This window comes from Poecilia reticulata, linkage group LG11 (genome assembly GCF_000633615.1).
Source record: "Poecilia reticulata strain Guanapo linkage group LG11, Guppy_female_1.0+MT, whole genome shotgun sequence".
NCBI lineage: Eukaryota > Metazoa > Chordata > Actinopteri > Cyprinodontiformes > Poeciliidae > Poecilia > Poecilia reticulata.
Window position 1 is genome coordinate 7,208,196 of NC_024341.1, and position 23,093 is coordinate 7,231,288.

Sequence of the window (23,093 nt, forward strand, 5' to 3'; positions counted from 1 at the left end):
ACTTGGTTATGTCGTTCCATGTATGCTTTCCCTGCCAGCATCTTGCACCCTGCTGTTATGTGCTGGACTGTCTCAGGGGCCTCCTTGCACAACCTACACCTTGGGTCTTGTCTGGTGTGGTAGATCTGAGCCTCTATTGCTCTGGTGTTTAGGGCCTGTTCCTGTACCAGCCCGAAAGGGGCCAGCCGTTGGGGGTATCGTCTCGGGTCCCCACCAGGACTGTTGCCACAGCTATCAGTCCAACTTTTTCTTGGGTTTTGACCATATCGGTGAGTATTTGGGTCCAGGAAAGTGACTGGTCTATGCTTCCTGGAGCGCCCTCGGTGGTGGCCGAATTAATGATGGATGCTGTCTCAGAAATAAGGGTAGAGGCAGTTGAAGTCGTGCTGACGCCACAGCTTGAACAGTATGTCAGTAACGCGTTAGTGAGTAACGCGTTACTGACATCACTGGTCGCTATAACCAATACTGGTCGCTATAACCAGTACTGTTGCGGTACCGTTACTTTATATCAGGAGATATCTGATTCTGACCCACAGTGATGGGACCGATTCAGGCTGCCTAGTGAACCGAGCATTAGTCCAGAACTGGAGCAGCCTGATAAAATTAATTTTATAGTCAGAAATTTTCCCTGCAGCTGAACCATTTCTGTCTTTAGGGTTTTTCCCTCTAATGTGAGGACAATTCCGAAAATAAATAGAAACGGTTTTTCTAACTTTAACATCAGACCTACGTTTTTATGCACAAACCAGTGTATGTTGGAAAAAAAAAAGTTTGCGCATAATTTGGCACAGTTCCGCACCCCTCATCCTTACCATGACCCCGTGTCTTAACAACAGATGCAGAGGCACTGAGTATCCGTTCAAAGTGATTATTAGACAGAGGGCAGCCATATTAATTTATTTTGCTAAATTTTTATTTTTAGCTAAATACTATTGTTGATGGAGACAAACATATGGAGAGACATGAGGCACAAAAATAAATAAATACATGGAAAAAAAATTTCATGAAAGGGCACTTGGTTGATCATCAAGGATAAAAGGGGCAGGGGCTCAAGCCCCCTCCGACCCCCTCTCTGCACGTACATGCAGGGGCAGCTGAGACAGGTGATACTGGGAGTGCCACCATATCATTTAAAAAACAAACAAACAAAAAACATTGAAATAAACTTCAATCTTCAAGCAGTAAAAACATATAGCAAAAAAACAAACAAACAAAAAGAAACAAACTTGTCAGGGGGAACTTTTATACATGCAGTGACAACATGAAAACCAAGAAAAAGACGTTACAACATAATCAATTCTTACAAAATTTACAATTTCTCTGGCTTTTGGATTATTGAATGAAACAGAGATTATAGTACCAATTCAAGTCTTTCATGAAGAGAATACAGATCTATATGACTGAACTTGCATTTTTGTATATAGTATTTAACAAGAAGTACAATGAGGTTGATGATAATGAAGGAGTCACAGTTCTTTTTTTGACAAAAGCAGCAAAGCCAAAGATAGCAGTCTCATACCTTGTGTCACCATGTGTTAAACATGCGGATCCTGCAACTCACTAGGATCCACGTTCTAGTCGCATTGAACTACAAATACCAAAAATCCTCTCACTTGTGTGGATGCCAGGTTGTACTGGGTTGGACGGGAAAGCTGCTTTCAGACACTTAACTGGCAACACAAAGGAAAGTAACTATATCTGCTGTCGTCACTGAGGTCAACCATTCTGAAGGAAAATGGCGACCGCCTATGAGAGATACAATTTGTAAGTAATTTTCGTTTAACTTTGGTAACTATCCTAGTAGCAGTTATTGTCCTAGTCTGACTTTAATAAAAAACGAAGCTTCCAATGATAAGAGGTTCCAACGAAGCTAATCCTGAAGCAGAAGTTGAGCAGAACAGTCTGAAGTTTGCTGACAGGATCGAAATTCAGAGCAGGAGTCATCCGAGCTTCGCATTTCACTAATTTATAATGAACAGTACACACAAGGCTGAGATCAATGAAAGCATTTGGTGTGTGCGGTGAACATGGTTGCTATCGATCATGTCCATAATCTTCATCACACTGAAAAGAAATGAGTGTCTTCTTGCTTAATGTTTGTGTTAATCTGACTTCCGTGATTTGCTTATACCCACTCGTCGCTCATAAAACAAAAGGCTTTAGGAGCAACTGTCCGTTGACAGTTAGCCTTGTTATTTTTTTTTTTGGACCAAACAAAGGTGTTATTAAGACACACCTTTGGTACACACCTTCATTCACAGCGTGAATCATCCAGTTCTACCTGTTATCCTCCTTTTCTGCCCTGTGCAGTAGAAGATTAGGCGAATGTCCGGACCTCATGTCACAGACGGTATGGAGGATGGAGCCACCAGTTTAAAGCTAAATAAATAATTGATTATTAGTTGGTTGCAAATAAGGGACTCTGGGGAAATACTCGGTTTAGCAGAGTGTTGTGGTTATTTTAGTGCATGCTTGTGGAGGCTGGTCTAGATTACTTCAGCCCAGCAAAGAGTAGTTATGCCACTGCAACAGCTACTTGTCTACAAATGGCTGCTTTAGGGATTTCCACTGTTGGTTTCCCAGCTTGTTGTCTTCATCATTAACCCAAAATGTTTTTTATTTCCATTTGCTTTTTCTAAAGCAATTATTTGCTTTTTCAAATTGAAAAAGCAAATGTTTTTTATTTTTGAAATAAATAAGTCTTAATTTTTTTAACTCTTAAAAAATTAAGACGTATATTATTAAAAACATACCTTTTCAGCCATGCTTTCTGGTTCTCCTGATTTGTACAGTGATGAGAAACAGATTTCTGTAATTGTCAAAAGAAAAGATAGATGCATCCCATAATTGACCAGATAGTGGAATACCTTTAGTTGCACTTCAGAAACTGTCTTCAGTATGACCTTACCAGACTCTCTCATAATTAGAAAAAAGAATTTAGACCCACCTTTCCTCCTAACATTGCCAATGTGGCAGACATTTTTTCATTCACATCTTAAGAGTCAGTATAGCACTGCTATATTCAATGAATGTTAAACCATTCAAAATAGAAACAAAGTCTTCTCTCTTTATAACAAACAAATAACTTTCACAATAATTATCTACTTTTTCTTTGTTCTTCAACTTCAGTAATTCTTGTTGTTCAGCCTTTGGCTGTCACCACTCCCTGAAGGCCTGAACTCAGTCCAGGCACGCTTAGCTCATGTTTTTACCAAAATGATAGAAATTGACGTCTCTGTGAAAGGGATCATACTTTTGTTCTGTGTGAAGAAGTAGTTCTTTAAAGTTGCTATAAATTAAGTAGCCAATTGTTAGAACCTTTGTTCTTTACTCGTAATAAAGACTCATGAGAGATTGTTTAGCTCATGAGCAGAATGGGCAGATTATTATTGCATGAGCTCATAATCTGCTTTGGTATTTCAGCTTTAGTGGCATATCTACTTTAACAACTAAAAAACCAGATTTTTAATTTGATCAGGAAATTAAAACAGAACTTTTTAGATATTTTCTGGCATTTTTGTCAGTCTTGTTAAATCTCAAATCATCAGTCACCAAACTTGAACATAAAATGACAGTCAGAAATATTCCAGTTAATAACCTATCTTATAAGCTACTTTCTGTTCAAAATTTCTATTTAATCTAATCAGGGCCTTTTGATTGTACTACACAGGAATTTTGGCATCTGTCATGAATGTCTTTATGGTTGTAATTTTGTGCTGCTCATAACGTCAATTAAAGTTCACAGAACAAAAGGACAAATTAATCATGTTATCCAGCTGACTGTTATACTGATACAATAAAAGAATTTTCCATTTGGGACGATAAAACCTATGAATCACACCCTTTAAATTAGTTAATATGACTTAAAAATGTAATTACATCTGTTTGGCCATATTGTTTTAGTCAAGTTGAGCTAAATAGTTAGAAATAAACTTCTAATACTCATAACCTGCTTTGGTAAGCATACAAGTTCAGTCTGTCTCCCCAGTGGACTCAGAGGTCCACGTTCTTTTCACACAAAATTTGCCTCCAATTTCACTTGCTGGTACATCCCTCTGGTGGCGAACCAACAAAACGTTTGAGACCGCAAACTTGCTGCAAAAGAACAAGCTGTACCTAGCTCCTCATGTGTAAACAAGACCTCCTCTGGGAAAATCACATCACAACCTTATTTTACTCTGCTCAGAATATAAACCCCTTATTCACAGACAACCTGTAATGAAAAGCTCTGTGAGAAAGTGGTCACAGAAAGTTAAAGATGTCCTGCAGGCTACAGACTGGGCTGCTCTTTGCCAGCCACATGGAGAGGACATCAATGACTGACTGAGTGTGTGACCTTCTGTGTAAATTTCTGTGTGGACAACACAGTCCAAACCAGAACAGTGAGATGCTTCTCTAATTACAAACCTAGGATCACAAGTGATCTGACTGAGCAATTAAACAAATGTCCTTGTGCATGTAGCTGTGATGGCTGTTTGAATAAGGTTTCCAGCAAAAAAAAGCGTGAAAATCTGTATAGTACTCAGTGAGCTATAATTAAAATCATTGCGCCTGCCAAACATATAATGCTGAGTAGAGCTCCAAGATGGCGGCCCTATGTGATGTCAGCAACTATATGCAAGAATGGTCCATAAGGCGTCTATTCTTTATATATGTCTATGGTGGAAACAATTATCTCATCTTGAAAGTAAACAAAACAAAGGAGATGATTGTTTAAACCCGTTTTTCTTAGTGGAAGTGGAGGTGGTTGAGGAATATAAATACCTCAGTGTTCATCTCAACAACAATCTGAACTGGAGACGCAACAGTGAAGACATCCTTAAGAAAGAACAGAGCAGGCAGTACTTGAAGCTAAGGTCCATCAGGGTTTTCCGCATGTCTTCCATAAGTCTGTTGTTGAGTGTAATCTCTTCTGCTGTCATCTCTTAGGGCAGCAGCAGAGCCAGTTCAGCCTCTACCAGACTCATAAGTCAACTGCATCACATGACTTATGAGGAAATGCAACTGTATCAACAAGATGGACTCTTGTATCTATAGTTTGTGTAAATCTATGTTGTACCTGTTTTAAGGTTGAGTGATGTAGCGGCTAACACTGGGGAGAAACATCTAGATAAAACAGATCTAGATGTTGACCGGGTTTCAATCTGTTACCATGGTACCAAAGCTGATGCCTTTTTGCTTTGCATAAAATTGAAGACAAGCTTAGAGAAGGGAATGTGAAAGTTCTCTTTCTGACTACATTTCTTCCTGTTTAATGTCAGTTTACAGTTTTCTGTTTTTGCTTCTGACTGTCTAATTATTGTGTGTCCTTGATCAGATTACATTCATATAGGTTTATGTAGTGAAAATCATGGGCAGGTATTTACCTACACATAATTTACACTAAATAAACCTATATGAATGTATAGTTGGATAACGGAGAATCTTATACATTTCATTTGATGAATTTGAAGTTTTCAAATGTTTTCAACTTGTTTTCGTAGGCACACAACCCCTGAAAAGTTCTTCATTGAGGCCTGTGATGAAGGAGCTGATGCTGTCCTGGTCATTGACCGGGTTTCAAACGAGATGACCCTCACAGGTAGAACATCTGAATAGCAAGCACTGCACTCACACTGATCTCTAAGAATTACTTCAGGATGTTTTATGGTGGGAACGTAGTTAATGATTAGCTGCTGTTCTCCATCTCTTCTGCTAGACCTCTGTGATTCTCTGAACAGTTAACGATTTTTTAACAGCAATGAATAGAAGGAAATAATATACAGGTCCTTCTCAAAAAATTAGCATATTGTGATAAAGTTAATTATTTTCCATAATGTAATGATAAAAATTAAACTGTCATAAATTTTAGATTCATTGCACACCAACTGAAATATTTCATGTCTTTTGTTGTTTTAATACTGGTGATTGTGGCATACAGCTCATGAAAACCCAAAATCCCTGTCTCAAAAAATTAGCATATTTCATCTGACCAATAAGAGAAAWGTGTTTTAATACCAAAAATGTCAAACTTCAAATAATTATGTTCAGTTATGCACTCAATACTTGGCCTTCAATGCGGCATGAAGGCAATCAGCCTGTGGCTCTGCTGAGGTGTCATGGAGCCCAGGATGCTTCGATGGCCTTGAGCTCATCCAGAGTTTTGGGTCTCTCAACTTTCTCTTCACAATATCCCACAGATTCTCTATGGGGTTCAGGTCAGGAGAGTTGGCAGGCCAACTGAGCACAGTAACACCATGGTCAGTAATACCAGTGGTTTTGGCACTGTGAGCAGGTAGTGCTGAAAAATGAAATCTTCATCTCCATAAAGCTTTTCAGCAGATGGAAGCATGAAGTGCTCCAAAACCTCCTGATAGCTGCTGCATTGACCCTGCCCTTGATAAAACCCAGTGGACCAACACCAGCAGCTCCCCAGACCATCACTGACTGTGGGTACTTGACACTGGACTTCTGGCCTTCTAGCATTTCCTTCTCTCCAGTCTTCCTCCAGACTCTGGTACCTTGATTTCCGAATGACATGCAAAATTTGCTTTCATCCGAAAAAAGTACTTTGGACCACAGAGCAACAGTCCAGTGCTGCTTCTCTGTAGCCCAGGTCAGGCACTTCTGCCGCTGTTTCTGGTTCAACAGTGGCTTGACCTTTGACCTGAGGAATGCAGCACCTGTAGCCCATTTCCTGCACACGCCTGTGCACGGTGGCTCTGGATGTCTCTACTCCAGACTCGGTCCACTGCTTCCTCAGGTTCCCCTAAGGTCTGGAATCGGCTTTTCTCCACCATCTTCCTCAGGGTCCGGTCACCTCTCCTCGTTGTTCAGCGTTTTCTGCCACACGTTTTCCTTCCCACTGAGGTGCCTTGATGCAGCACTCTGGGAACAGCCTATTCRTTCAGAAATGTCTTTCTGTGTCTTACCCTCTTGCATGAGGGCGTCAATGATGGCCTTCTGGACAGCAGTCAGGTCAGCAGTCTGACCCATGATTGCGGTTTTGAGTAATGAACCAGGCTGGGAGTTTTTAAAAGCCTCAGGAATCTTTTGCAGGTGTTTAGAGTAACTTTGTTGATTCAGATGATGAGGTTAACGGCTCGTTCAGAGAACCTTTTCATGATATGCTCATTTTTTGAGAAGGGAATTTCGGGTTTCATGAGCTGTACGCCAAAATCATCAGTATTAAAACAATAAAAGACATGAAATATTTCAGTTGGTGTGCAATGAATCTAAAATATATGACAGTTTAATTTTTGTCATTACATTATGGAAAATAATTAACTTTATCACAATATGCAAATTTTTTGAGAAGGACCTGTACAGGAAACTGTATTTCTCTTCAACTTCTTCCCTGTTGTGTTCACGGTTTCATAGGTAGAAATGATATTCCTCCCTCTGCTGTCACCAGACCTATTTGTGGGATCATGGGAACTATTCGTCTGGTTGCAGGTATGTGACTAATGATAACTACAGTATGCATATTATAAAATGTCCTGTTTAACATGTCTTTAAAGTTTTCAAAAAGATTGCAATTTGACTCACAACTTTCACTGCACAGGGATGTACCTGATTGTCATCACCAGGAAGAGGAATGTAGGCAACCTCCTTGGCCATGCTGTGTGGAAGGCTGTGGACTTTGATGTGATATCCTACAAGAAGACGGTGCTACATCTCTCAGAGATCCAGGTTGGCAAGATTGTTCCTCTTGTACGCTACCAAAACAACCTCTTGTTTTCAGACTCAAAGGTTTGACAACAATATAAATTTATGCAGTTGGAAAAACTGCAAGTGTAGAAAATTGTTCCTGTGTTACAAACATGCATGTATTGTACAGCATGTATATATTGTACAACACACACACACGCATACATACGTGTGTGTGTGTGTACTTATATATGTGAACGTGTATGTACATGTACTTCCATATATGTTCGTACCTGTTTGTGCTGCTGCTACTCTCGTGACCCGAAGAAAATGGATATGGATGGAAATCTTCTACTGATTAAATTTATTTTTTTTCTTAATTATTTTTTATTACTTGTCCCAGAATACAGAAGTGTATTCTGAAAACATGTTTGCTTTTCTGCTTTAGTCTCAGGAGAATAAGACCTTCCTGGCTATGATCAACAATGTGCTGAATACAGATGGTTTCTACTTCTGCACTGACTTTGACCTAACACACACACTGCAGCGATTGGCCAACACCAGTCCTGACTTCCAGGAGATGAGTCTGCTGGAGAGGGTAAGTGGTCATTACAAATCTTCGCACTAAATTTACATTTTTGTTAAAAGTAAGTCAAACATTTGAATTAATTTAAAAATGTTTCTATAGGTTGGATGGAAATGCTTGACTTTTTTGTCTGTGTGTGTGTGTTGTAAATAAGCGGGACAGACCACTCCCCACTGCATGTTATTTTAGTGATTCTTGAGAATAGGGACAAAATGGGATTTAATTTTCCCATAATTTGTTTTGTTTTTTTTCCTCAAAATTATGTATGCAGATATGACAAATAATGTTTTGGAAATGTAAAGATTTCCAAAATCTTTACATTTTGGAAATCTTTACATCTTTTTTACATTTTTGGAAATCTGTTTAACTTTTTTAAAAAGTTAAAAAAGCAACTTTTTAAACTTTTTTTTAAAAAAGTTGCAACATTTTTTAAAAAAATTACATTTTTAATCGATCTAACCTAGAACGTTGTCATCACCATCTGACAAACATAAATATAAAATGATTTTTAAAATACCCTATTGGTGATGTTTTACTCATTTTACAGACAAATGCTTCTCAAGAAACAAAATAAATATTATTTAAAACAAAAAACAACAAAAAGTTCATCTGACAGTTGACACTGCATGACGGAGTTGACATAGAACTGAAGGTGATGACAAACTAGTGAGTAAAATGAAAAAACTTGATACATGTGAAGTAATGCAATTTATGTAAAATACATTAAAATTAATTAATTGCACATTTAAGTGAGATTTGTCAACAATTTTACTGAAAGAGTCACAAAAACTCTGATGGAGTTTACATCTGACGGAGTTGACGAAATGCCAAACTACCTCAATTTATATGATGTTATTCTGAAGGAGGCCATGTTGTAGTTCATCAGGTCCATGAAATCTTTACATTGTACTAAAATTAAGCTTTTATTTCACAAAATTTCATCAAAATTTTGTAAATTGTCAGTTATGGTGTTGACACATCATGGTTGTGACAAACAACTTAGGAATAAAAATAAGAAAAAACTAAAGAATAACATAAGCTAACCAGAGCTAACTAGCCCTCTTAGCAAATGAAGAGAAAGGAAGAAATCATGGGGTCCTCAGAAGTTCTGGTGTCCCCCAAAAATGCCTGATTTTTTTTTTTACATTCTTTTCATGTCTGACGGTGTTGACAAAAACTAGGGACAAATTTCAATGGAGTTGGAAAATATATAAAAATTATTTTTAATTTTATTGATACTTTTATAATTATTTATATGACTACTTATACTTAATTGTCATAATATATAATTTTAGTATTTATTTAATTGTTTTAAACTATTATAATGTATTGAGTTCTGCTCCTGGACAAGGGATTTTAAAGACGCCATCCATCGACTACAATGTTTAAAATAAAAAAATATTCAGCAAATACCTGGAAAACATACATTGTTGTGCTCACATGACCCAGGTTAGTTTAGTCAGATATTTGAAAAAATTATATTTTGTGTATATTTTATTCAAATTTTGTGCTTTATCCATAGAACATGTTTTGTCCCTATTCTCAAGAATCACTGATTTACATATTTTTTATGCAGTTGTATGTTATATACTCCACTGTGTGTTCAGATTCATTTGCACTAAAAAAAATGAAGCATTTACGGTTTAGAACAGGGCATTAATAATCATTTCATTATTGATACTGTCAGCTTGTAAGGCTTTGATATTTGACGCATAAGTTGGTACAGTATTCTCCATAATGAGCCTTCATGGGGTGATCATATAAATGCTAGTCCAGGCAAAGCTACTCCTCCAAACTGGTAATTTTGAGTGAATTGTGGAAATGTGTGCCGAGATCAGCTTAATCCGTCTTTGCTATTACTGTTACAGGTGTATAAAAAAAAAGTGAAATATACAAACTCCATGCACAAAGACCCTGGGCCGGGAGTTGAACCCGGCCCAGGTTCAATCAATCAGGTAATTTTGGTCCTGGGTCACACCAGCCCGGTGTGACCCAGGACCTTCTTGCTGCAAGGCAACAGTACTACCAAATGTGCCACTGTGTGGCCCCTAACATTTTGTATTCTGTTTAAAAATGACTCGCATACTGGCAAAGGCAAAATCTGGTGTCAGATTTTGACTATTGGATTTGACTTATTTACTTGCAGTAGTCAGATGGAACTAATAACTGTTATTTTTTTCATACATCTTGCAACATCTGAAATGTTTTGGAGAATAAAGATAAAAATGCAGTTAGAAATTATTATTCAACACTGAAATATTATTGTAATATTTTTAAATATATTGTTCCAAACTCCAGAGATGTTTTCCAATTAACTTCAAAAAAATTTTTTTGAAAGCTTTGTTTATCTGGAATGGTACTTTTAGAAGTACACACAGATTTGCAGGCAAAACCAAAATTAGGGGGAGGGTGCCCATGTTGCCCATATCAGAATCCGCCACTGGTCTTAATGTCAATCCCAGGGTTTACAAACTGTGGGTCAAATGCTATTAGTGGGACACAGACTCCCTCTGGTAGCTCAAAGACAATTATGATATTGTCCAGTTAAAGGCATCTGTGTTGTTGCTATGTTTGTTAGCCTAAGTGACAATATTGTCTACAATAGTCAGAGTAGAGGAGATCCATTCCACTCCGTGAAAATACACCCACAAATACACATTTTTAAAGCTAAATAACGCTATCAATCAATGCTCCCCGCAGCCACGTTCACTATTCCAACTCCTAATTTACCACCAGGTGGCGTGTGTTTGAGTAGGATGACTTTATACCTGAACACAGGGGTGAGTGACGAATTGCTGTGCTGTTTCAAAAGTTGATTCTTGTGGAAGCTGGCAGAGATAATTAAATTAAGATCAAACGGGGTGCACCAGAAATGATGCTGCTGACTCTAGTGTTCAAGCCAAACTGATAAATGTATCCTTTGCAATTGTTTAAAGTTCAAATTTGTTGTCATATTTTCTTTAAATGTGCATGTGGGCAAAGATTTGAAAAGGTCGTTGATATTAGAATATATTTTTGCATGTCATAAAAGAAGTGTTTAAATGGTGAATGGTTTAACAATTAGTTTCTTGTGGTTTACAGGCAGATCAGAGATTTGTCTGGAATGGGAACCTTTTAAGAGAACTTGCTGGGCAGCCTGAGGTAACTGCTGTCACATGGCATCACTCATCTGAACTGCTTTTATACTCACATTTTCTCACTACCACTGTTTCTCTGTAGCTTCACAGATTCGCACTACCTGTTATTCATGGATGTATCCTTTGCCCCAAAAAAGCCGTATGTTTTTGTTGATAAATGACCTGACCAACAGAAGATCAAGCTTTTCTTTAACCCTCTTCTTCCAGTCATTGTCATGAAGCCATGCCGTATAAATGGAAAGATCTTTGAGTGGATCCTCATCTCCAGGAGAAGCTGCTTCCGGGCTGGTGTGAGATACTATGTTAGAGGTGAACATGCAAAAGCATTGATTAAACTGTGAAACATTTGGACTAATAAAGGGAAGGCATGTTGTTCCTGTCAGAAATGCCAGAGTTTAAATGTAGGTGCCATATTGACATGACATTTGTCAATCAATCTAGTGGGTTTGTCAGCAACTGACCAATAATAACATAAATAGCAATAGTTGTTATGCCTTAGGTTACCTGTAGATATGTATTAGATGGTCCTTGCTGGTTATGTATCTGCAATTATGCCTTCATATTGATGGCTGAAGTTCAAAGCTTCCTATCTATGGGATATTATTATTACTATCATTATTATTCGCTGCAAACTGGCCAGACATTGTGCTCCATGACGAGAACAACAAAATGTGTTACTTGCTTGATGTGTTTAACCCAGATGACGATAACATCTTAAAGAAAGAAGCAGACAATAACAAAGAAACACATCTGGAGATAGAAGTCCAGCGCAAAAACTAGCTAGCACTGAATCTTCACTACCGCTGCTGTGGTGAGCAGCAATGGAAAGGAGGGACTCCATTTTCTATCCTCTCCTCTATCCTTTGACAAATGTTTCCGTCTGAACAGGTATTGATTCTGAGGGCCAGGCTGCTAACTTTGTGGAGACTGAGCAGATAGTCCTGTATGAGGGAGCAAAGGCTTCCTTTGTACAGGTAGGCTTGTTCTCTGACTGTTGTCTCATGAAAGGTGTTGCATATAAATACTTTCCAGTAACCACAAGGTACTTTCATCCACAGACACGAGGTTCTATGCCTTTTTACTGGAGCCAGAGGCCCAATCTGAAGTACAAGCCTAAACCTGTAATCAGCAAAACCATGAATCACGTAAGAGCTGCCATTCTCTCATATGCCTGATGTCTTGGGCTTTAATTAGAATAGAAGTGAGACTCTGATGTTAACCATTTGATAACTGTATACAGATGGATGGTTTCCAGAGGCACTTTGACTCTCAACTACTCATCTATGGAAAACAAACTGTTCTGAACTTGGTGAGGACCTTTTATTAAACACTGAGATAAGAATTATCCAACAGTACACATTTGAAGGCAATTTGGACTCTTCTTGTCCAGGTGAATCAAAAAGGGTCAGAGAAGCCACTGGAAGAGGAGTTTGCCAAGATGTCGTCTGGTCTTAACAACGGTATGGTCAAGTAAGTGTCAGCCATTGCTTTTCAGTTTTTACATCCACTTACAATTCAATTCAAATTTATTTCATCAAGGACAGCACATTAAACATTACATGGTGAAAACACAGCAACTGTTTGTACATAGGTTTCATAAAGTCAGTCAGTGTCAGCAGAATGTCTAATGACGCTATTAAAGTTGCCCTATTTCTTTTTAAATATACGATTACCTGCATTTGTAAAAGAACATTCAACTTTTAACATTATGTCCTTAGCTACTTGGCCTTCGATTTTCACAAAGAGTGCAGTCACATGAGATGGGACCGTCTTCAGATCCTAGTGGATGCTGTCGCAGAGACACAAGATGAATACAGGTAGCTTAACTGGCACCTGTTTGTAGCACCTCAAGGTGCCTGCTGGAAGGAGTACTGAGACTTTTTTGTGTGTCTAGCTACTTTATGGTGAACTCGGATGGAAAGATACTGACCCAGCAGAAAGGAGTTTTCAGGAGTAATTGCATGGACTGCCTAGACAGGACCAATGTCATTCAGAGCCTGCTGGCCAGACGCTCACTTCAGTCTCAGCTTCAGGTATGTTGACCTTTTTTCTTTTTTTTTTTTTAAGAGAAAAAAAATTGGTGAAAGGGGCACTTGTTTTCAGCAAATCAATTAATCACATGATAAATTAAAACAAGGTCAATAATCGCCGTTTGCACAATTTATTGTTTTTTTTCTCTCTCCCTTTCTACCAAAAACTGGATGACAAAAGTCTGGTGCATTACTCTTAACTGGGCCGCTTTGTGAAGGATAATTTTGTTTACAGAGTTTTCATACTCCATTTTATTTTTTGTTTCTGTGGTTTGGTTGATTTATTTGGGGTATTGAAAATGTATTCCAGTTCCATCCATGTTTAAATGTTCTGTAGTATTTAGAATTTATTTGTCTTTGAGAAAGTGTTCTTGCATTGTTATGCCATTATTATTATATTCAAATGGTCTCAGAAGAACAATATAACTGTTTATTGCAATCATTTCTGGGGCAATTTATCACCTATCAAAATGTATTATCATGACAGGTCTACATCTAAGTTTAATGGGAAAAAATTGAGCTGAAGCCCTGTGGATGCGTTTGGTCCTTAAATGTGTGAAAAACTGATTCTATATAGATGAATAGGTATGGTAAATGGTTGAGTCCGTACTCTTTTTCTCTTATTTTAACAGAGAATGGGAGTTCTAAATGTTGGTCAGCGCATTGAAGAGCAGGCTGAGTTTGAAAAAGTCTACAAAAACGGTAGGACAACACATGCTCTACTATCAGCATTGCTTTGAGGGATTAGTAGATCCTGTAAAGTTCTAGTGTGTCCTGATGTGTTTTGCTTTTGCTTTCTAACAGCTTGGGCTGACAATGCCAATGCATGCGCTGTGCAGTATGCTGGTACTGGAGCTTTAAAAACAGACTTTACGAGGTAACACAATTAAACATCTGTCAACACAAACATCTTCTGTCTGATTGAATATGACAGCAATGTTATGCATTGAGCAGGACAGGGAAGAGGACCAGGTGGGGACTGCTGATGGATGGCTGGAACTCCATGATTCGCTACTACAAAAACAACTTTTCAGATGGATTCAGACAGGTATCTCTGTGACACAATTTATTATGGATCAAAGTAAAGACACCTTGTGTAACACTTTTCTTCCAAAAAGATTTTGAAAGTTAATCATCACCTAAGACAAATGCTGTTTTTGAGTCAATACTTTAATATTGACTTATACATAAAAAAAGACTAGGATATCTCCAGCAGCTGTTTTTTCCCCATTAGGATGCTATTGACCTTTTCCTGGGTAACTTTGCCGTTGATGAGTCAGAGGGACCCACTCCTCTTCGTATTAAGAAGGACTGGAAGTTCCTAACAGTGAGTGCATCAGTGTTTTCACCTAGTAATAATAAAACTGAGTGGTCTAACACACTAAATGTTTTATTTTTATTTTGCCTTTGAAGCTTCCCATTGTCATGCTAGTTGCATTCTCCATGTGCATTGTTTCTCTTCTTCTGGCTGGTAAGTGATACCTCAAAGTGAATATTGCTGTCATTTTGTTGCTGCTGCTTAACATTCATACTCTTGTATAACTGGGGATAAAAATTGATGTCACACCATGGCTAGTTAGCTTCGCGCATGCGGAAGTGTCACTCAGGTGGATCAAACCTCCAAAGAAACAGACACGGATTTAATAGTGAAGGTAGAGAAGCTCAGCATTACCAAAAACATTTGGTGAGACATATCCCAGATAGCAAAGTATGAGTGAATCAACATTGAAATATAGTTAGACAGAAACATTGAATCCACGATGAAGTCTGACGTTGAAATGATTTTGAAAGTGGTCGGTGACTTGGATGTTGAATCATCTTTAGGGTTTCAACCATAACTGGCACTATATTAATGTTGATTCAACCATCATCTGAATTTGGATCTATATGCACATTTGTGTTGATTTTGTATTGAATCAAAGTTAAAGAATCAATATTGATTCATGTACATTTTTTGGTCTGATAGGTCTACGTCATAACATACCATTAAAAGTTTTTTCACTGGTGTTGAACACACAATTTTGTTGGCAGACGTGGTTCAAAATGATCTTACATTACCATATTTCCAAAAAGGTGTGTACACAAACTTAGAATTTACAACATGGCATTAATATTACATAACAAGCATAGATATGTAAACATATTTGACTCAGTTTTGGCTGACAGAACAAAATTCTACTGTCCATGGAAGAACAGCATCCATGAGGTTAAGCCTGGTACTCTATAAACCAGGGAAATGGTATGAGTTGGGGTAACCTAAGTTTGACTCTGGTTGGTGTGATTTCGGTTCCTTGATGCCTTCCTCCGGTTCTGGCGCATAACGAAGCCAGTTTTACTGTAGTCCTCATCAGTCAGCTTTGGGTCAAACTGCAGAGCAGCAGCTGAAAAACACAACAAGAGTGAGGAAGACGATGGTTTGGGCCAGTTAGAAAGATGATAAAAAACCTTTGAAATATTAATGTACTGGTTATAGGTCTGAGAACAAACATAGAAGCCGTATGCATGATTTCACGTGTACACTCAGTTAAATTAATAAGAACATGTCAATGAATATTCATGAATATTTGTATTATTAGCTGACATACATAATCACACATTTTCCCATCAAGCTGCAGCATAGGCATAAACAGTCAGTAAAAATATTTACAGACAGGTAAGAAAATGTACAGAAAGGATCACAGTCCATTCCCCTCAACATATAGTGCTTATGGTAATTTAAAATGTGAAAAACCCCCAATAATAAAATGCTCTCTCTCACCTGGAGCTCAAAGAGGAGGAGGGGAAAGGCATACATTGATTCAGCATTGATTACCAGTGTTTCCCAACCCTGATCCTCAAAGCACACTGACCTGCATGTTTTAGATGTTCCTCTGCTTCAACACACCCCATTGAGATGACTGCACTTCAGCAAAACTCTGTTAATCAGCCATCAATTGAAATCATGTGTGCTGAAGTAGGGGAATATTTGCTGGGCAGTGTGCGTTGAAGACCAGTGATGTTGGTGATAAGTTCTTTATAAATAAAGCTAACAATGAGATTTGATAGAGATGTAGGATAATTATTTAAAATTTTGTTAAAAAAAAAAGTATGTATTCCCTCTGCACTACTTCAACAGACAAAAAGAATATTAAAAAATAACGTTATTGAGGGAATCTCCTCCATCGGAGAATGGCTGATGTAAATGCTGTTTGTCTTCTAGGTGACACCTGGACAGAGACCCTTGCTTATGTAATGTTCTGGGGGAGCGCCAGTGCAATCACAGCCACTGTCATCCTGTTTAACGGACAAGATTTTGTCGATGCCCCGAAGTTGGTTCACAAGGAAAAGATTGACTAAGTGTATATGTGTGTGTGAGGGGGGTGAGACTTAGTCAAATAGGTGCTCCAGTACTTCATCTTCACCGATCTGATGTAAACTCATCTGATCTCTGTCTCGTTTCTAATGTTTGTTGATGACAAAGTCAACCTTTTTCAAATATGTACATTTGTGTACCTTTATTAATCATTCCATATTCTTGTTTCACTAGATTGTTTTGTTTGTCTTGGTTTGTCCTTTGATAAAAACAAATAATTCTTGTAATTCATTACCGTTTCATTCCTTTTGGGTAGGATTTTCTGTTGAAATGCTACAAACCTTTTACTGCGATATCATGTTGTCAACCCTGAATTGTCACTCCCAAGGTGTGGGACTCAAACATGAAGATATTTAAATGTATTTGCTGTATTTAATTTAGAACAACACTATATAAAGTATGCACACAAAGTTTAGAATGTAACAAAATTTACTAAATTGTGTGTGAAATATAAATATGTGGTCCTACTACAATGAGTAAAAGTCTTCCCATGACGTTTCATTTAGAGAACATCTGATATTGTCAAAGGCCTCACTACCATCTTAATTTGCATAGGCATAAAACTGCTGCCTGCATAAAACTGAGGTTATTCATTTATATTTTAAACGTTGCTTTCTTGTGATATTAAGATAAAGTATTCTTGTCTTCCTATTTTCTTTTATGAATACATATATGAAACATGAAGTAAACCGAGCAGTAATGGTGTAAAAAGAGGCATAATAGATTCCTAAACATTTCTCTATATACTTACTAAAAATTAATTTAGAACTTTTACAAAGAGGAAAAAAATACAAATGTTTGCTGCTTTGTCTTTAGCATGAGACAGCTGGTTAAGCATCATTTTGGAATCAACGGCATAGAATGTCTTAAATATTGCTTCAGTTTCTGTTCTTTCACGAGAAACAAAATAAAATATGCCAGAACACGCCAGAAAACATTTAACCAGCATGATTAATGTCTTTTCTTTTACATGTAAATATATTTTTACAATGCATTATTATTATTAATGTCCCTATTTTTATTTTTGCTTAGATAAAGGGTAGGGGGTTAGATATATATATATACATATATATGCCCCCTTTATTTAAGCAAAAAATAAGTACATTAAAAATTATATATATATGAACCAACCTGACATTGTGGTGACAGAGGAAAGCTGTTGTGGTGGATGTAGGTGAAGATGAAGACCACAGTGGTGCCTGTGGTCATCGGGGCCCTCGGGACAGTCACCCCCAACCTGGAGCAGTGGCTACAACAGATCCCAGGAACAACATCAGACATCTCAGTCCAGAAATGTGCAGTTCTAGGCACAGAGAAGATACTGGAGGAGAACCTCAAGCTCCCAGGCCTCTGGTAGCTTGAGGAGAGGGAGAGAAAATTGATAATACATGTATAAGGTAAGAAGCCAAGAAGAAGTCTTGGGGTGGTAATAATTGTTTGAGTGGAAGGCAGAAAGAGCAAGTAATTATGACTCGACTTAGAATTGTACATTTTGGACTTAATAGTTCTCTCTTTAGAATAGGAAAGCATGAGAATGGGGCTTGTAATTATTGCAATCAGATGGAAACGGTGAAGTATGTCGTGTTAGAATGTGATAAATAGTCAGAGGAACGTCAGCTTTTAAAGACATTACTAATCAGAATTTAGGACTGTGATTAATCTTTTAGGAAATAAATCACGTTAGAAATCTCTTGTTTAGGTTTTTAAATCACACTGGGTTAATTAATCGTATTTAGAATACATGTATGTAAGTGTGTGTATGCCGGTGTATGCTCATGCATTCATACATGTATTTAATGTGTGTTGAGATGTGAATTTGCACATCGTACACATCATTGAGGTGTTAAATTCCCTCTGAGATCACTGACGACCCCACTCCAGTCTGGTAGGTGGCGGTAAATGCACCTTAAGTTGGTTGCCAGCCGCCAATAAAATTCAAAAGAAGTCTTGCATAAGTGGAGCTGTGTTAGCAGAGTGTCTAGTTTTCTGCGTCAGTGAACATTTTCCTGAGGAAAATTCCTGCGGATTGCATCATGAGCACGTTATGGATGGGGAACGTGAGTTTACAGCTGCTCTGTTTTGTTTCCGTGTAACCAACAGTAGCATCTATCAGTTATCACAGCTTGAGTTCCATGCGGACAGTAGAAACTTAGCATAATTTCACTAGCGGCAACTTGAACTACTATGCTATTGAATCCCTCCCACACTTATTTCACTTGTGGTTAGAGAGGAAACGGTCTGTATTTTTTTCCATATAAAGCGCTGTTTAAAGTTTGTTCTTTATAGGGAGTTCACATCCGGTGTTATGGATTAACTGGTGGCGAGATTTACTGGCTGAAACCTATGCGCACCGCAGATGGTTCTAAATTGTAGGTGGCTACATTAATGCCTTTTGAAAAAAAAAGCATGTGTATCGAAACCGTTTCCAAAACTCTACTTTAAATCCTTGAGGCATACATTTGTAATATCACACTTAAAAATGGTTTCAAAACTATTCTTTCTACATAACAGCTTTCAGGGCCCTTCGAAAACAACCCATTTGACCTTAACCAAATCACGAAGCTGAAGTTGGTTTCGGATTCCAGCTTCCGATTCGGGAAATGGCTAAAGGGCGATTCCACCTAATTTTTCGCTACCTTCCGCATCTTTAATCGACTCTAGTTTAAAAACTTCAACACCAAGACTCTTCAAACCTGTACTGGATTATTTGGCTCTAATAACAGAATATTTATAACCATGTTTGGGATTTGTGAAACTTTTATCTGATTTATGAAACTGAAATAAAGGGAAATTTTACCATTTTTATCGGTCTCGGTCACACATGCTCTGCTCTAAATCCAAAATCTACAACACCTAGACTCTTCAAACATAAACTGGATTATTCTGCTATAACAGCAAAATATTTGAAACCATGTTTGTGATTTGTGAAACTTCAAAAAAAGGACAGTTTCACCACTTTTTTTAAAAATTTTGGTCACACGAGAATTGCTCTAATTCCAAATCTACAACACTCTTCAAACCTCGACTAGATTATTCTCAACTAATAACAGAATATTTATAATCATGTTTGGGATTTGTGAATCCTTTTTCTGATTTTTCAAACTTCAATGAAGGTTGATTTCAGACCTTTTTTGGATCTTGGTCACATGAGAGCTGCTCCAGCTCCAAAACTACAACACAGACACTTCAAACCTGGACTATGTGATTCTGCTGCAATAGCAGAATATTTTAATCCATGTTTGGGGTTTGTGAAACTTCACTAAAGATCGGATTACTATTCACACTTGTTCCATGCATTTTTTTTAAATATTCAAATTCAATTCTAATTCAAAACCACTTTATTAATCCCAATGGGAAATTAAATGTTGGTGTAACTCATTAATTCTTCAAAGAGTTATTGTAGATGGTGATGGCTGTTGGAAGGAAAGATCTTCTGCAGCGGTCTGTTAAGTGAAGTTTCACAAATCACAAACATGGTTTGAAGAGCATAGGTGTTGTAGTTTTGGAGCCGGAGCAATTCTAGTGCAATCCAGATGCAAAAAAGTGGTAAAATCAACTTTTATTGAAGTTTCACAAATCAGATAAAAGTTTCACAAATCACAAACATGGTTCTAAATATTCTGCTATTAGAGCAGAATAATCCAGTCCAGGTTTGAAGAGTCTAGGTGTTGTAGTTTTTAAACTAGAGTTGATTAAAGATGCAGAAGGTAACCAAATCAGTGAGCAACATAATCCAATTTCTTTCAGGTTCACCAGAATAAATTAATTCAAACTCATGAATAGCCGCATTGTTAACCTAAGAGGACAGTTTCTACATTTTGTAACCCACATTGATCAAGAATTATTAGAATTGGCTTTCACGTACCCAGTATGAGTTGCTTGTTAAGAACACTTGTAGCCTTGTGTGTGTTTTTTGGATCAGATCCTGCAGTGCAACCACACTGTTTCTGAACTGTGTGGTTCACTGTGCTCTCAATACGTGTTGCTAAAAAAATGAGGTTTTGGTTAGAGAGGAAACGGTCTGTGTTCATTTCCATATAAATACATATTTCATAGAATTGAAATCACATACCTGATGGTATTGCTTGCGGTGTATATGTGTCCAAAAAGAGAGGAATAATAATGTTATGACTCTCAAGCCAAAGGGTAATAAACAACAACAAAAATTGTTAATGATTAACCACATTTATTATTCCATAAATAAAGGGATTTCCTGTTAACTTCATCCATTCGTTGTCAATCCGATAACATTCGATCCAATTTCAAACACCACTTCAGGCGGACAAACCCACATAAACTACTGTTCACTGCAAACTTATGATGCACTCGATTCACTGCAGAATGATTACATGCAATCCAAACCCAAGATCACACTCCAAACAGGATCAGGTCTCAGACATTTAAGATTAAATGCGACATGGAATGTGTGTATTCAGGGAAGTGACCCAAAGAAGAGATGCAGGACAAAATAAATGGAAAATTGTTGGGGGGAGATGAACAATGAAAAAGCTGGGCGGGCTAACAAAACAAAGAAAATGAAACTCTAAAGGACAGGAGGAAGCAGTGATAGAAATGTAAAAACAAAATACAAAAATTACTAAAAGCTTATAAAAAACACTTTAATCAAATTAATCTAAAACAAATTTAAAAGCACTGTATGCCTGCGTTGCATAAATCAACACTCAAAGACAAATCCGGAGGATCTGGTGTAGCCCTACCCAACAAAATCAACTATACAAAAACATACAATCTGATTAAAAACATACATGTGTAAAGCCTACCTGCAGCGTCGAATAGCCACGCGCCCCGGAACGTCGGTAATGGTGTGGCTCTGTATATAAACGCCACATCAGCACATACCATATTTTTAAAATGATCGATTTAAAACAGTTTTCCTCCAAATCTACCACAGTCACCAAACAATGGAGCGCGTGGGCCCAACACACACCAAGGAAATTGACATTTAGCCACCACCCTGCCAGCTTCACTTTTATGGAAGCTTTGGCCATAAAGGGGGTGCAACACCTCGTGGTACCAACTGTTAAGTAATGTCGATAAGCTGTACTGCAATAAAATCTCAACTAAATTATATAAATTTAGCAGCCAGTGTTGTAGTTGGTGGTGATATGGAAATGGACAAGCCAAAATTATAATGATAAACGTTCCTACATTACTACTAAATAAACGGATTGCAAAATGTCTCCATTTTCTCTAAGATATCTTCAAAACATATTAATTTCTTGTATGTGAATGAATATGTTGAAAATGTACTACACCTCATGAGGAGACAGTACAACAGCAAGAGTCCAGCCAGATTAACTTATTTGTGTTATTTGAACTGCAACAGACTGAAATGTGCTGCTGGGCATTTAAAATGGATAAATTAGGATTCCTGTAGTTCAGCAGTCACAATTTGTACTATCACCCAGCGTTGATGGAGCATTTCATGTCTTTTATCTCAGTCTTACGTTGACTGACATGTTCTGCAAACTTATCAATAAATGTAAACAGTTCTGATATCACGCAGATGAATTTCCTGCTCCCCCAATAGAATAATGTCGTTTGCACCTCAGGAAGAACTCCAGCACCTTCAGACCAACAGCTGTGCCCCTTGGTAATTTGACAATATTCATACAGCTGAAGTTTGCGTGGCAAACCTGTTAAACAATATTATCTCAAAAACGTTTCCAGCAAGTCAATAATAATTCCTTGAGAAAAGAAAATAAACTATTCCAAATGGCTAATTAAATGAAAATGCTAACTGCACTCGGACCAGTGTTTGCTGAGTTCTGAGCTCCTGCCCGCTCTATTCACAACACTACAAAGTCTGATATTCTCATGTGTCATTGATTCTGAACTGACAGACACCTGGTGCTGTACAAAGCAGACCCAAATCAACTGGTGACACTTTCAGAATCTCAGTTTGAGTGAATACTTTATCTTAATTCTCATGTACGTAGCTCTACAACATTTATGTCGGCTTTCAGGGATTAATATTTGCTTTGAGATCTGTTTTATGGCATCTTGAGATCTATTTTGATCTTTGACAACTTTCAAACTCTGAAACGACACATAAAATCAGGACAGGTTTTGTGTAATTTTCAAATTGTGGCCGTTTTGCAGATTATTAAAAAACAAAGGCAATACACAATATTAGACCTATAAAAGTCTTTCTAATTAGCTTTTTCTTGACATCTTAATGGGTATCATGTGGAATCGCATAGTATTTTTGTAAAGATTTGTAGTTCTTTGAGCTTATGGCATTATTTCCTGGTTCAGTAAAGGGTTGTAGAAAGCCAGAAACATTTTCTCTCCCAGCTTCCAGCACAAGTTAATTTTGCCACCAATTACGCTGT

At 37.6% G+C, this 23,093-nt stretch overlaps 3 protein-coding genes across 10 annotated transcripts in view; 2 read left to right on the plus strand and 1 right to left on the minus strand.

The window, feature by feature from the left end:
* Positions 1–23,093, minus strand: part of dlgap3 (discs, large (Drosophila) homolog-associated protein 3) — a 908,365-nt gene that overhangs the window by 121,794 nt on the left and 763,478 nt on the right. The window lies entirely within an intron of this gene.
* sacm1la (SAC1 like phosphatidylinositide phosphatase a) lies at positions 1,665–17,679 on the plus strand. Its single transcript, XM_008421546.2, has 20 exons — positions 1,665–1,767; positions 5,487–5,584; positions 7,363–7,437; positions 7,547–7,674; positions 8,081–8,230; positions 11,300–11,359; positions 11,438–11,471; positions 11,563–11,664; positions 12,244–12,329; positions 12,414–12,500; positions 12,596–12,664; positions 12,746–12,825; positions 13,074–13,172; positions 13,250–13,388; positions 14,018–14,087; positions 14,190–14,262; positions 14,340–14,433; positions 14,620–14,712; positions 14,799–14,856; positions 16,585–17,679. The coding sequence occupies exons 1-20, from the start codon at positions 1,739–1,741 to the stop codon at positions 16,719–16,721; spliced, it is 1,761 nt and encodes a 586-aa protein (XP_008419768.1). The 5' UTR covers positions 1,665–1,738; the 3' UTR covers positions 16,722–17,679.
* Positions 18,639–23,093, plus strand: part of LOC103472144 (tRNA selenocysteine 1-associated protein 1) — a 19,296-nt gene continuing 14,841 nt past the window's right edge. The window contains exon 1 of one of the 4 annotated variants that reach the window (XM_008421549.2): positions 18,639–18,794. In XM_008421549.2, coding sequence (XP_008419771.1) covers positions 18,771–18,794 — 24 coding nt within the window. In that variant the 5' untranslated portion in view covers positions 18,639–18,770. The remainder of the gene's footprint in view (positions 18,795–23,093) is intronic. The other 3 variants (XM_017307434.1, XM_008421547.2, XM_008421548.2) reach the window with 3 other exon arrangements.